The 15,548-nt window shown below is 40.6% G+C and overlaps 1 protein-coding gene across 1 annotated transcript in view; it reads left to right on the top strand.

Annotated features, from left to right (window-relative positions):
* LOC136872592 (inactive dipeptidyl peptidase 10) overlaps positions 1–15,548 on the top strand; it is a 782,685-nt gene that overhangs the window by 684,710 nt on the left and 82,427 nt on the right. Inside the window, exons 6-7 of the mRNA XM_067146389.2 lie at positions 2,217–2,431; positions 9,737–9,936. Of these exons, the coding sequence (XP_067002490.1) occupies positions 2,217–2,431; positions 9,737–9,936 (415 nt within the window). The remainder of the gene's footprint in view (positions 1–2,216; positions 2,432–9,736; positions 9,937–15,548) is intronic.

The raw sequence follows: 15,548 nt of genomic DNA, 5'->3' as shown, positions 1-15,548 counted from the left end.
TACCGTGTGCAGCCATCCAGGCTACCCCGCCTTCTACTCTACCAGATGTCAGTGTGGCTGAGTTTTAATTGATTTTGCTAGGTATATACTAAATGTTTTACATGCCGACTTCGTACGATGTGACTACCTACACCGGGTTGCAGCCCAGGATCTCGGGATCGGGAGGCAGACATTATATCCACAGAGTTTTTATATTTAGTCTCAGACTTTACGCGGTGTGGACAACATTACCTCATCCACGTTCTATTGACAGAATATAAACACTTTTAATTAACTGCAGCACTTGAAGAATTTTAAAACTTTCATTAGACAATAACGCTTTTTCTATAAATCTAGGCTTTCTTAATATTAGAATGCAACAATATCTTCGTGGTCAGTTCTGCTATTTATAGATCATAGAAGGTATTACTCACAGTAAAGGAATGTCAGCTGGACTGCTACCTCTTAGCAATTTCATATGATATTAGTTCCCTAAATATCAATTAAAATAGTCTTTGCGATAAACAATTTTTAAAACTTTAACTTATACTCTTCAGTAAATCTCAAAAGCACCAAATTTAAATTAATCGGCAATCAAAGTCGATTGTGCCGCACAATGCTTGGCGACCACCGCCACGTGTCAACTAGTCGTCCGTGCTTAGTGCCACATGTTCTCACCTTTTCTTTTCCCCCTTCAACTGTTCAACGTCTCCTTGTTTTCTTTAGTTCTTTCACTCCGTATTTCATGACCAGACTGTGGTCCGCGTTCATGTCCGTCCCCGGGCAATCAGGAGAGTGCATCTAACTATTTGCTATGGACTGCACGACTCATTCTCTTTGCCGTGAACAACTCAGACTGTTTTAAGAAAATACAATCACACCAGTGGCAACTCCTCACTTCTGGTTTAGGGGATGTAACCGAAAAAAATTGCAAACGTCAACGCAAACAGACCGTCATTGCAAACACATTTTTCAAGAAAGAACAACAAACAAGGCCAACAGAAAAGTTTTTTGCTATTTTGCTTTACGTCGCACCGACACACAGATAGGTCTTATGGCGACGATGGGACAGGACAGGCCTAGGAATGGGAAGGTAGCGGCCGTGGCCTTAATTAAGGTACAGCCCCAGCATTTGCCTGGTGTGAAAATGGGAAACCACGGAAAACCATTTTCAGGGCTGCTGAGGTTCGAACCGACTATCTCCCGGATGCGAGCTCACAGCTGCGCGCTCCTAACCACACGGTCCACTCGCCCGGTACAGAAAAGTTTATTTAAGATCTCACATCCACTAATCCAATGGTCTGCTTCCTAAATATATCTGTTAAAATGACGAACACGCGACTTTAAAGTTGTCTTGTAACATTCAGAGTTAGACGCGGTTGTCCTTCATTTATAATTCTGATTTTCTACGTAAAAGAGAGTATACTAAATTGTTCTGTTAATAATCGTTGAATTACACAATGGTTAGAATTAATTCGGATTGCGCGTTAAAAACACGTGATCCTAGCACTGCCTGCTGAACTACTCTCTGATCGGTGTGATGTCATTTCAAAATCGCATCATTCCCGCATTTTATTTTTTTGATATTTACACAAGCACCCGAAACTGAATCATTTATATTACAACACATTTGTCACATAGCCTATCATCATATATAGCACAAGAAGAGAACCACACACAAGCAAGAACTCCAGTATTTCACGAAATAGCAAATATTTTCCGGCCACACGCGATAACTTTACAGGATTCCACCTTGCACCACCCTCTTGATAGATGTGGCTGTTCATTCCGCATTCCAATCCCACGAAAGATATCAACAAGCGACAAGTGTCCAATGCTTGTGCTGCCATCTCTGGAGAAGGTTGGCAATTAGTAGCAGCCACTAGCCAGCCATGCTCGTTTCATCCATCTCTGAGTATCGATAACGATGCGTTTGAATTTTATATAAACAACTTCCATTAAAAATGAACAATGAATGTTTATTTTTCGTAGAAAATACAAGGGATGTAACACATCAATCGCATGTATGGGAAACTCGTCACGGAATCACACTACATCTAACAAGCGATGTTTGGACGATACTGTGTGCCATCTTATGCAGTAGTCTCCTCCTGTATTTTGGTGTGAAATTCAGAATTACTCCACTTGTGAGAGTCACTATTATTTTATTTATAGAACCACTACGTACAAATAAGTTTTACATCTAATTTCATATGTCTCAATATTGCTTCTTGTAGTCATCACATCCCCATCCGATTGAACGACGCGCCCAAGGTACAACAGACTCGTCTGCAGTATGTCAGCTGGTTGGGGAACACGACAGCTCTCCTCCTGGTGGCCGACAACGACATTTACATGAGACTGTCGCCTGTGGGGGAGCAGGATTACAGACTGACAGACACGGGACTTCCCGGTGTGATCTACAACGGTGTGCCTGACTGGCTGTATCAAGGTAGGTCTTCATCTTACATCAAATGTTTAAATATCGCTTGTATTTTCATTCCTCAGCAGTTTTCATTGCGTTTTGAATCCGAGACAAAATCAATCAATACAGATCTGCATTTGGGCAGTCGCCCAGGTGCCATATTCCCTATCTGTATTTTTCCCTAGCCTTTTCTTAAATGATTGTAAGAAATTGGAAATTTATTGAACATCACCCTTGGTAAGTTGTTCCAATCCCTAACTCCCCTTTCTATAAACGAATATTTGCCCCAATTTGCCCTCTTGAATTCCAGCTTTATCTTCATATTGTGATCTTTCCTATTTTTAAAGGCGCCACTCAAACTTATTCGTCTGCTGATGTCATTCCACGCCATCTCTCCACTAACAGCTCGGAACATACCACTCCATCCCAAACTTTGCAACATTTTTGTAACGCTACTCTTTTGTCGGAAATCACTCAGAACAAATTCAGTTGCTTTTCTTTGGAGAGAATTATATGCCCTCTCCTTTACAACCTTACTTTAACCCCTAAATACCCTCATAACCATGTGCATATTTATGTGATGACCACAATTAAGACATTTCCATATATGAACACATAGGTACCTACAATGATCTCCAAAGGGAACTTTCACCCCATCAACGCAGTAACTAATACTAGGAGGACTTTTCCTATTTGTGAAACTCACAACCTGACTTTAACCCCGTTTGTCATTATACCATTGCCCACCGTCCATCTCACAACATATCGAGGTCATTTCGCAGTTGCTCACAATCTTGTAAATTATTAATTACTCTATACAGAATAGCATCATCTGCAAAAATCCTTCTCTCTGGTTCCAGTTCTTTACTCATATCATTGAGATATATTGTATATAAGAAAAGATAAAGGTCCAATAATACTGCCTTGAGGAATTCCACTCGTAACTATTAGGGTCAGATAAAGATTCGCCTACTCTGATTCTCTGAGTTCTGTTTTTAGAAATATAGCCGCCCACTCAATCACGCTTTTGTCTAGTCCAGTTGCACTCATTTTACCCCGTAGTCTCCCATGATCTACTCTATCAAATGCCTTAGATAGGCCAATCGCGATACAGTCCATTTGACCTCCTGAATCCAGGATATCTGCTATATCTTGCTGGAATCCTACAAGTTGAGCTTCAGTGGAATAACCTTCATATATGGTACAATATCCCAACCCACTGTCTTTAGTATATCCTCCGAAATCTTATCAGATCCAGCTGCTTTTCCTAGTTTTCAACTTTTGTATCTTACTGTAAATGGCATTGTTATAATATGTAAATGTTAATACTTCTTTAGCCTTAGTCTCCTCCTCTGTCTGTACATTATCCTTGTAACCAACAATCTTTACATACTGCTGACTGAATACTTCTGCCTTTTGAAGATCCTCGCAGACACACTCCCCTTGTTCATTAATTATTCCTGGAATATCCTTCTTGGTACCTGTTTCTGCCTTAAAGTACCTATACATACTCTTCCATTTTTCACTATAATTTGTATGACCGCCAGTTATGCTTGCCATCATGTTATTCTTAGCTGACTTCTTTGCTAAATTCAATTTCCTAGTAAGTTCCTTCAATTTCTCCTTACTTACACAGACATTTCTAACTCTATTTATTTCAAACCTGCACCTCCTTATTTTCTTTACTTCTTTGTTATAATATAGTTTATCTACCATTCCTTACCACCAAATGTGTTTCCTCAAAATGCGAAATTTACTGGAAAATGCTCAAAAAGAATGTTGTATTTTACGACTTGACGCGGTATATGTCACATATTTACAGTTTAACAACATTTCTACTACTACCACCATTCCGTAATTCAGGACAAAGCTCGGACAATGGCAGCAAAGAAGTCGGTTCTTGCTGAGTGGTTAAGGGAGAACATGAAGAAAGGTTAAGTGTTGCGGCTTGTGGAAGAAAACAAGCCACAATTTCCAGTGTTTGTCGTGGACGAAATTTACAAGACGTCATGGGCATAAAGTTATTCGTCTTCCACCTTATCATTGCCATTTCAATGCAATAGAGAAAATTTGGGCTCAGATTAAGGGTTACGTTGCAATCAAAAATAAGCTGTTTACTGAACCCGAGGTGGAAAACCTGTTAGCCGAAGCTGACGAAATGTCAGTGTCGATGACTGGAGGAAAGTTGTGTGCAGTACACAAAGATTAATACGTGAGGCGTGGGAAAATGAAGATGCAGTGGAGAACTCCATCGAAAGTTTCATAATATCTTTGGGAGCTGGTGATAGTGACAGCGATTCATTGTTGAAGGGTTTCAGTGACTCTGAGATCAGTGGAGTGTTCCCTTTGTAGGCCATAACCTCCTTCTTGTGCCAGCCATTAGCGGTGGGTGATGTGTTATTTCCTCATTCTCTTTCATTCTTAATAATATATTCTCTTATTAGCGTCAGATGATGTTAGTTACTGTTCCGAGGTTTTGGTGCATCAGCAGAGGTGAAAGAAGGTGCGGGCGGAATGGGTCTAACTACAAGTCCGAAAGATGAATTTTAAAATTTAAATAAAGGTTATATTTTCAACTGATAACAAGATTTAACAATTTTCGCTAGGTGAAATAACAAAGAAAAATCAGGTACAATGCAACTTTACAAACGAAAGCACAAGTTAAGAGGATATTACAAATTCTGGGCTACGAGTCCCGAAGTCTGAGCTCTCAGCTCACAACCACAAATTACCAAAGGGCAGAAAACCCCTCATTACATGGAGCACTTGCTCCCAACTTCACACCTCAAGCCTCTCTAAGGCACTTTTACCACAACACCATAAAGAGCTGACCCGCTCTCGATCTTTCGAGCCTATAAAGGCAATAACAGACTATTACACTAAACTGTCATCAAGGCACAACTTATAAAGAAACAGGGGTATCTCGTACCCAATCTACTGGGCCTTAGTGGGCAAATACTAGGTTAATTTAAATGGCCCAAAACGCAAAAGGGATGGAGGCGTGAATTAGCACTCCTAAATACACATTTTAAATCCTAAGTGGCGCTAGGCCGATTACACAGGGGCTAATCCCAAGCTAGGGAGGTGACTCGTATGAGAAAACTTTAATACATTAAGGAAGACAAGAAACGGTTATGAAAACGTAGTCACCTCAACTTCAAAATGAAGGGGAACTCGAGAGGGTAAAGCACTCTCTATCCCCGCTTTACAGTTAAAGAGATTTGTAGTTTTTACATAGACTGAAATGGGATTTACATTTTTAAAAGGTTGGTTACATATTAAAGGTTTCGAACCTTCCCCGCGAGTTAAACTGCTGAGCTAGCAAGAAAAGATGTTAAATGGCCATTACCTTGTTGGAGATCTGTTGCCCAAAGAAAGAGGCGCTTCCCGCCCCCTGCTACATATCCACACGCGAAGCTAGATGTTATTGAAGTGGCCCGGATACAAGAAAATCAGCAGTTTTTATACCCTCGCGGAAAATTCGAGACCTTTCATGAATGATTAAGACCCGCCCATAAAAGTTTATTGGCTAACAGCAAAAGTTACACACAAATCGATGAAGAAACACCTTATTGGTGAGAAATTAATTACAGAAATTTAGGATTGGTTAAATTCAAAACAGGCGGAAAGAAAGCTTAATATTGCCAACCCTCAAATGAAAGAACAAAATTTAGTAAAGACAAAACTTATGAATACAAAATTTCTCCAAGAAAGTTCATTCCTTCGCACCAGAGTGCATTATCATAGTTTTTTAGGAGAGACATCTGTTAGAGAATGTCTACACTTCTTGATCAACAAAAGCAGTTCAAACACACCCAGTGACATCTTCTGATAAACAGTTGAGTTGATTCTGTTTTTAATGTTCAGAGTTTCTCCTGTAGAGGAGTTTCAATTGGTGCAAGATTTGAACTTGCGTCGTAGAGGTGTACCGCCCGGTACAGTTACTGTAATAATAATAATAATAATAATAATAATAATAATAATAATAATAATAATAATAATAATAATAATAATCGTATGGCCCAGCTACCGTGTGCAGACATTTTAATTTGACGCCATCTGGCTGTCTGCTCGTCAATTTCGACGTTCCTCTTTACTCTAGGCGCACTAGATAGCAGACAGAGTAAACCGAAACTCTCTTGGGCTTCTATGGCTGAGATGTAATGAATTTTGACGGGTAAACACCAAATATGTCACCAGAGATCTTTTACATGCCGACATCGTACGACATGGAGTGTCGAATGGACTTTTTTCCGACCTTAAAAAATCCGACTACCTCTGCCGGGTTTGAACCCGCTATCTTGGGATCCGGAGACCGACACTCTACCACTGATCCACAGAGGCAGCTGTTAGTTACTGTCGATTTTGTGAATTTGTTTTCAATCCATATTCATTAGTTTTTCCGAGTACGATATTACATTTTACAAGGGCTGTTTACCACGGTCGTATTACATCAGCTGTTCTCGCCGGTGTAGCGCTCTGGCAACATAGGAAAGGCGATGCTCATTTGTTTTGCGAAACTTCAATTTAGTAGTGAGGCCGTGCGGGGTTCGTACAGATGTAAAGACAACTCCAAGGTCTGCAACACACCCGCACTCCTTCAAGGAAGATGCGAGCCATCTCTTGTGACTTTACTTTTCGTACTTTACTCACTTATCCAAGGCCTTCATGGAAAACTATTGACGATATTGGACTAGACAAAAGAGTGACTTAAGAGATGGCTAAGTTTCTAGAAAATAGAACTCAGAGATCAGAGTAGTTAATCCTGTAATGACTGAGAGAGGGTGAGGTCCCTCAAGGGAGTATCATTGGACCTTTGTTCATATCAGAATACACAACGACCTGGAATCACAAATAAGTCTTTTTATTGATGACATTATACTGTCTAGAGCAGTAAATAAGCTACAGGATTGTGAGCCACTGCAAAAAGACCTCAACAATGTTGTTACATGGACAAGTAATGGTAAACTGGGTTAAAAGTGTCATCAAGAGGAAAATGCCTGTCAGTTTTAATTCATGGGGTGGAAATACCACACGGGGATCACTAAGTAGTTAAGTGTTAATATAAGGGGATGCGGAAAGTGCCTGTTTTCGTTCACTCGGGCGTGCTCTGAGCTACAGCTTAGCCAGAATATTGCCTTACAGTATATCTAGAGTAATCATTACATATTGTCAACCAAAACTGACGACTTAGACCATGGATATTGAGGGCATATCTAATTACTAAAAGGAGATACTCAGGTCACTATGCCGCATAAGACGTCCTCGAATGTCACTGAGGTGCTGTTTTAGTAAAGCCTGGTAAGATCGTCCTCTCTGTACAATTTACTGATGTTGTCCTTTAACCTCCGAATAGCCCTTTCAGCTTCAAAAACCATCAAATATGACCGCACAAGGTGCTGGAGACTTCAACTGTCACAGTCATATACTGATGACGATGATGAAAAGGGGAAAGCTTTGATTAAGTGGATGACCCCAATGCGCTGTCTGTCCTCCATAACTCCAAACAACCTGAATCCCTTAGCAGTGGCAGATGACAGTGTGCCCATTTTTATCAGTGATTCGATTACTCTACGATGTAGTAGAGTAGTTGCGGGCCCAGTGCCTTCTTCACAACATGCCAGGTTGTACCAGCTATTCGCAGATAATCCTACTTCAAACAAGCTAACTTGAACAACTTTACTAGTATTCTAGGTGAAAATCTGGTCAAAATGGAACCAGCATCAGACAAAATTATAGTGCTGTTGAGGAACGCACATCCTGCGGGCCTTACACTACATTTGAAGGAAATTCTTTCAGTGAAAAAACCATTAAAGTGACTTCTTAAGACTGTAGCCGAAGAGAAGATTGAAACGATATCAGAACTCAATATGTCACGAGAGAGCTTGGAGACATTTGAAACGCCTCAACAGTAAGCCTTTTGAGGTATGTGTGTCTCCCAATCAAATAGCCCATAAGCTACTTCCAGATGATAAAACAGAGAGACAGAGCAGTAGAAATGTCTAGGAGAAATCAACTGAGCTCTCAACAGCCTTTACAGTAAATGCTAGAAATAGCTATCCAACATTATAAGGCAGGGAAAGGGGCTGGATTAGATGACAGACGAGTAGAGAAAATCAAGCACTTCGCGTTCAAGACCAAGGAATGGTAGTTGAAACTGTTTAATTCCTGGGTAGCTCGTAATAACATCGCAAAAAGTATGAAGAGAATGTAAGGTTATTGCAGTGTTAAAACTTAGCAAATATCCTTCTGACCGGAAGACCAAACCAGTATCCTTACTGTACCGCATACATATTGTAAAGTGTTTGAAATAATATTACTGAACAGATTACCATCATTTAATACCCGAGCAACCAGGTTTGAGCCCCGTAAACATTTGATCTTCTCAGATGCAATATATCAAGGATGGATTTGTAGATATCAGCTGCATCTATCAGCAGTGCTACCACCTGCTGACTCACACCATCAGAATACTGCTACAAAATTGAAGAAATTTAGTATAATCCCAAGGAAGACGCAGTAGATGGAGAAACCAGAGAAATGGCCTCCCACAGGGAAGTGTATTGACACCTTTATGATCAGCCTGCTAATACAGAAAGGTTCATGTATGGTGACAGCTCAAGGAAGCAGTTTCAAGGAGGTAGAAGAAAATCTAACTGCTGGCCTGAGAGAGTTCTCTAAACACTGCCATCTGAAACCTAACCTGAGCAAAATACAAGTTTGTGCATTCCTTCTCTAGCACTTGATCGTAACCTCACGTACAAGAACAAGATACATATACAAGATAGGGTGCACATCCACGTACTTTGCGGACCATTGATTTGTCTTGACGTGAATATGCCTGCTGGGCATGATGCCAATCAACGCACGCCAATGAATCGTACAGGCAGCCTCAGGACAACACCAATTGACTGGAATAGCTCCATCTTTGATTAAAAACCAAGTTGCAGCGCGCTAGAAGAAAACAATGGTAAGAAAAAAATTAAAATTACCTGTGTATGGATCTATTCCGTCACAGGAGAGACTGAAATTTCGAAAGACTTTCTTCCCAAATACTCAACGGAAGTTGAGAAAGAACCAAAATAGAACTTTAGAGCACCCAATCTAGAGAGCTGTCTGCATGGTTACTACCAGTTGCTCCAGGCATGTTTGGAAAACCTGGCAAACCCTAAACAGATCATTTTCACACCAGGGAAATGCTTGGGCTGTACCTTGATTAAGGCCGCGGCCGCTTCCTTGCAACTCCTACCCCCTGCCTATCCCATCGTCGCTAAAAGACCTATCTGTGTCCGTACGACGTAAAATTGTGAAAACAAAAAACTTGTGTTGCAGAGGACATCATGACGTCCGGTCCGGAGGCGATGTGGGGCTCTCTGGACGGCACTCACGTCATGTTCGCGTCCTTCAACGATACCGAAGTACGGACGCTGGCGTTTCCTTGGTTTGGCGCGGGCGCTACGGGCAGTTCCATCACTGGCCCATTTGGGTCATGGTCCACTTTTCCGGAGTCGCGCACGGTCCGCTACCCCACGGTGAGTATCCATGGCATGCAGTTGCTAATTTCTGAGATATCAGACATATAAGTGAGAAGCGTCTGATGGCTCGGTAATTACACATTTCTGGACCGATGTTTATATACAGTAATCATTATTTTTCTCTCTTCATATGATGAATCATAGGCTGCTGACATTCGTTGAAAGTATTGCAGCATTTGTGTGCGGCCTGAGGCAATCGCATATAATGACTTAAATATTTCGAACTACGATTGACTCATTGCTTGCAAATGTTGTGTAAATTATTGTGGTAAAGCAATAAGTCAATCGATTGCGATGTAGATTTTAGCTACATTACTTGTAACGAAATATTTTAAAGTATATTTTCGTAAATTCCGAAGTGAACACGTTGTTGTTATGATATGCTCATGATTATCATCATCTACTAAAGGCAATGCCTTGTCGCTGTAGCCACATCTGACGATCTTCTGCTAGCCTCTTCATGTTGCTATATGAACCAAATGCCAGTTCACCGACGAAGTTCCTGATGGTTGATATTCTTGGTCGTCCCCTGGGTCTCTTTTCCACTACTTTACCTTCAATGATGGTTTGGAGAAGAGAATCGTGTCTCAGTACGTCTCCAAGGAACTTTGTTTTTCTCTTCTCAACCGTATTTAATAAACATCAATCTCTCTGAACATTCTTGAAAACAAGGACGTTTGTTTTTTAACCACCCAAATTGTTTTTTTATTCTTCTCCAAAACCACATTTCTGCAGACTCAAATCACTCCAAACAAAAGTTTTGAGAAATGATTTTCTGGTCTCCAAACTGAGATGGCTGTTTAAAAATAAGTGCTTGTTATTTCGGAAGGCTTGTTATGCTACCACTATTCTTTTCTTGATTTCCGAAACGGACTTCTTGTCAGAGGTAAATATACCACCCAAATAATAGAATTGTGTGACTTGTTCCATCGGTGTGTTCATAATTTTAACTTTTTTGCCTATAGGCTTCCTTATGTCTACTATCATGAATTTCGTTTTCTTTATATTTATTTTAGTTTCAATTTTTCTAAGGATTTGTTCGATGGTCTTACCATCTTACTCATACCCTAACTGTACGAAATTATTTGAAGATATATTTTCTGTAAATTTCGTATGAATTTTTAAATTATTGCGTAAAACTACTCGTACGCAAGTTTTCATTGTAAAGTATTTTCAGTTTCTTGTTTGAATATATTTCTGTTATTATTATTATTATTATTATTATTATTATTATTATTATTATTATTATTATTATTATTATTATTATTCTCTCCTTGTTATGACATGCCTTTTTTGACACAATGTCTTGTAATATATGTTTTTCGAGAAACCGTTTACTGTATTTATTGTTGTAATGTAATTTATATTTTAGTCTGTACGTTACTGTATGCAGTCATTGCCGTCGGGATATCTTCGCATCATAATAATAATAATAATAATAATAATAATAATAATAATAATAATAATAATCGTAGTGATATTTAACGTAATAGTGTTTAATTATTTTACCGGCACACCTCCTGTACCGCTGTGTAGGTACAGTGAGCTAGTCTGTAACCCCATAAATTCGCCAATTCTTGCTCCACGTATGTTGTTGGATAAACACGCAATGTGTCGCGAGAGGGCGACATCGCACGATATGGACTATTTTCCGCCCTTCAAAAATCTCACTACCTCTGCCGGGTTTGAACCCGTTATATTGGGATACGGACACCGACAGTCTACCACTGATCCATTGGCTATCATACATGCATACATATATACACAATACATCATCATTATAGACCGTTATACCTTTCAGCGTTCAGTCTGCAAGCCTCTGTGAATTTATGTAATGTCGCCACAATCCTCTATTTGACACTAGTGCTGTGGCCTCATTTAGTTCTATGCCTCTTATCTTTAAATCATTAGAAACTGGGTCTAACCATCGTCGTCTTAGTCTCCCTCTACTTCTCTTACCCTCCGTAATAGAGTCTTTTATTCTCCTGTGCAACCTACCCTCCTCCATTCGTCTCACATGACCCCACCACCGAAGCCAGATTATGCGTATAACTTCATCCCTCCAGTTCATTCCTAACTTAGCCTTTATCTTCTCATTACGAGTACACTCCTGCCATTGTTCCCACCTGTTTATACCAGCAATCATTCTCGCTAATTTCATGTCTGTTACTTCTAACTTATGAATAAGATATCCTGAGCCCACCCTGTAAAGCAAAGTTGGTTTGAAAGCAGACCGATATAAAGGTAGTTTTGTCCGGGAGCTGACTTCCTTCTTACAGAATGTTGTTGATCGCAACTCCGAGGTCACTGCATTAGCTTTACTGCACCTTGATTCAATCTCACTTATTATATTACCATCTTGGGAGAACAACATCCTAAATACTTGAAATTATCTACCTGTTCCAGTTGTGTAGCCTATCACCAATCTGGCATTCAGTTCTGTTGAATTTATTACCTACTGACATCAGTTTAGTCTTCGAAAGGCTAATTTTCATACCACACTCACTGCACCTATTTTCAATTTCCAAGATATAAGACTGCAGGCTTTCGGCACAATCTGCCATTAAGACCAAGTCGTCAGCATAGGTCAGACTCCTTGCTACCTTTAAATGTCTTCACAATACTCAAAAATGGCTTTAAACCCAACCCATAGGCAGTATGTATGTTTACTTACCATTTTCCACTGATCACAATTGCTTTTCAAAAATTCTCCCACGCCTCTCTTATCAACCCTTTGGCATTGATTGCCGAGTAGTTCTACTTGTACAACCTTCTTTTCTATCACGTTCCTTTTTATCTACGACAGCTTCATAATCACTTATACCATTTTTTTACTTCAGTTTCTCTATAGATCTCGTGGGGTTTATCAGCACCACGTCTAGAATATTTCTCCCTCTAGTTGTTTCCATCGCCTTCTAATTCGCTCTCCTTCCCCTATTAACATATTTACCGTGTGTTGGTCATGCTTTCTGTCGTTTGCAATTCCTTCCCAGTTAACATTTTGTAAGTTAAGATCACCCGCTTCAATAACGTTCCTTTCTCTATCGTCCCCAACATAGCATCTTATCAAATAATTCCACATCAGCATCTACGCCAGCCTTGACAGGTCTGTATACCCGAAAAACATCAAGAGAAAACTTACACCTAGAATTTCATATTTCTCATCTTTAACTTTTTCGTTGTTTGCGAATTCTTCTTTCACCAGTGTGAATACTCAAACTCCTACCAGTCCTATCCTGTCCCTACAGTAAACACTAAGGCTTCAATCACTACTTATATGCATTTAGGGCAGTCACCCAGAGGGCAGATTCCCTATCTGTTGTTTTCCTAACCGTTTCTTAAATGATCGCAAAGAAATTGGAAAGTTATTGAACATCTCCCTTTAGTAAATTATTCCAATCCCTAACTCCCCTTCCTATAAACGAATATTTGCCCCAATTTGTCCTCTTGAATTCCAACTTTATCTTCGTATTGTGATCTTTCCTACTTTTAAAGACACCACTCAAACTTATTCGTCTACTGATGTCCTCCCACGCCATCTCTCCAGTGACAGCTCGGAACATAGCACTTAATCGAACAGCTCGTCTCCTTTCTCCCAACACTTCAGTTCCGTGAGGAAATTTCCGCACCCACAATATCAATTCTCATCTATGGTTCAATTCCTATTACAGTGAAAAATGAAAACCTACAACCTGTTTTCCAGTCATTGACCGGGTCAGGGATGTAATGAATGAATCATATATACTGTAGGCTATTAGTACGATGGGGTCGCCACTCCCAGAGTGATTTAGTAATGACTGATAGATGCGATGAAATGAGAATGGAGAGAGTTGCTGGAATGAAAGTTGACAGGGAAAACCGGAGTACCCGGAGAAAAACCTGTCCCGCCTCCGCTTTGTCCAGCACAAATCTCACATGGAGTGACCAGGATTTGAACCACGGAATCCAGCGGTGAGAGGCCGACGCGCTGCCATCTGAGCCACGGAGGCTTCCTATTACTATGTTTGGTAAATATGTATATTAATATCGATATACATTAAACTAACTGATGTACCCGACCTTCGCTACGGGATTCTCAGAAAGACTGTCTTTGTGGTTTTCCTACCTGAAGTCAAGATAGGTCTTTACAAAAACGTCGGTAGGAATGTAGCGATTAAAAGCAATGTTATCATATAAAATACTCGATCAAATGAAAAACCGAACATTTTTTCGCTTTTAACGAACTGCACTATGGTGCCGATCTAACAGTCCAAAGTTCCAGTGCTGGAATGACCAGGCCGCAGACAGCCGTGAACACTCCTCTGCCATTATTCCGTTAAATATGCTCATTCCAATCAGTGCCTGAGAGTAGGGATTAAATAGCTGGTATGCTATGATGAACCAGTGTGTTACGTACCAGTAGCATCAGAAAATTTATGAACCAGAGGAAAGGAATGGCATGCTAGAGAAGAGAGAGATCTAACTCCCCAGCTACTTCCCACCAATATTCAGGCAGGCTGTTATACTCGGTATGACCGGGCGAGTTGGCCGTGCGGTTAGGGGCGCGCAGCTGTGAGCTTGCATCCGGGAGACAGTGGGTTCGAACCCCACTGTCAGCAGCCCTGAAGATGCTTTTCCGTGGTTTCTCACTTTCACACCAGGAAAGTGCTGGGGCTGTGTCTGTCTGTCTGTCTGTCTGTCTGTCTGTCTGTCTGTCTGTCTGTCTGTCTGTCTGTCTGTCTGTCTGTCTGTCTGTCTGTACGCCCATCACGAGAAAACGGCTGAAAATAGGAGATAGAGATCTGCGTTCAGATGGTCTTCACATGAACCGCAATGGTACATTTAAGTTGGGGCCGATGTATTTCAGAACTGTAGTGAAAACGGTGGGATGAATAAAACTAAATCGCAAGGGACTTGTAAACCACTCGGTATAGACATTATGATTATTATTTTTGTAATATTATTATTATAATACTAGTAAACGGAAACAGAAAACGCCAGCAAGATACAATTTAATAAATTAAACTACACTACAATGTTATAAATTCCACTTAAGCCTTTCCTTATAACAACAGGTTAACTGAAAAAATAGAAATCTAGTCCTTCTTTCTTTTTCTTTCTTTCTTTCTTTCTTTCCTTATGCATTTACCCTCGAGGGTTGGATTTTCCCTCGGACTCAGCGAGGGATCCCACCTCTACCGCCTCAAGGGCAGTGTCCTGGAGCGTGAGACTTTGGGTCGGAGGGATATAACTGGGAAGGAAGACTCGTACTTCGCGTAGACGATCCCACCTTCTATGCTGAACAGGGGCCTTGTGGAAGGATGGGAAGATCGGAAGGGATAGGCAGGGAAGAGGGAGGAAGCGGCCGTGACCTTAAGTTAGGTACCATCCCGGCGTTTACCTGGCAGAGAAGTGGAAATCCACAGAAAACCATTTCGAGGATGGCTGAGGTGGGAATCTAATTCCCTCTACTCTGTTGACCTCCCAAGTTTGAGTGGACCCTGTTCCAGTCCTCGTACCACTTTCCAAATTTCGTGGAAGAGCCGGAAATCGAACTCGGGCTTCTAGGGTGGCAGCTAATCACACTAAGCACAGAGGCGTTTATTATTATTATTATTATTATTATTATT

The sequence above is a fragment of the Anabrus simplex genome, chromosome 4, assembly GCF_040414725.1.
Source record: "Anabrus simplex isolate iqAnaSimp1 chromosome 4, ASM4041472v1, whole genome shotgun sequence".
NCBI classification, from domain to species: Eukaryota; Metazoa; Arthropoda; class Insecta; order Orthoptera; family Tettigoniidae; genus Anabrus; species Anabrus simplex.
The sequence above is the reverse complement of the archived record's forward strand: the minus strand, read 5'-3'. Positions and strand labels throughout refer to the sequence as shown.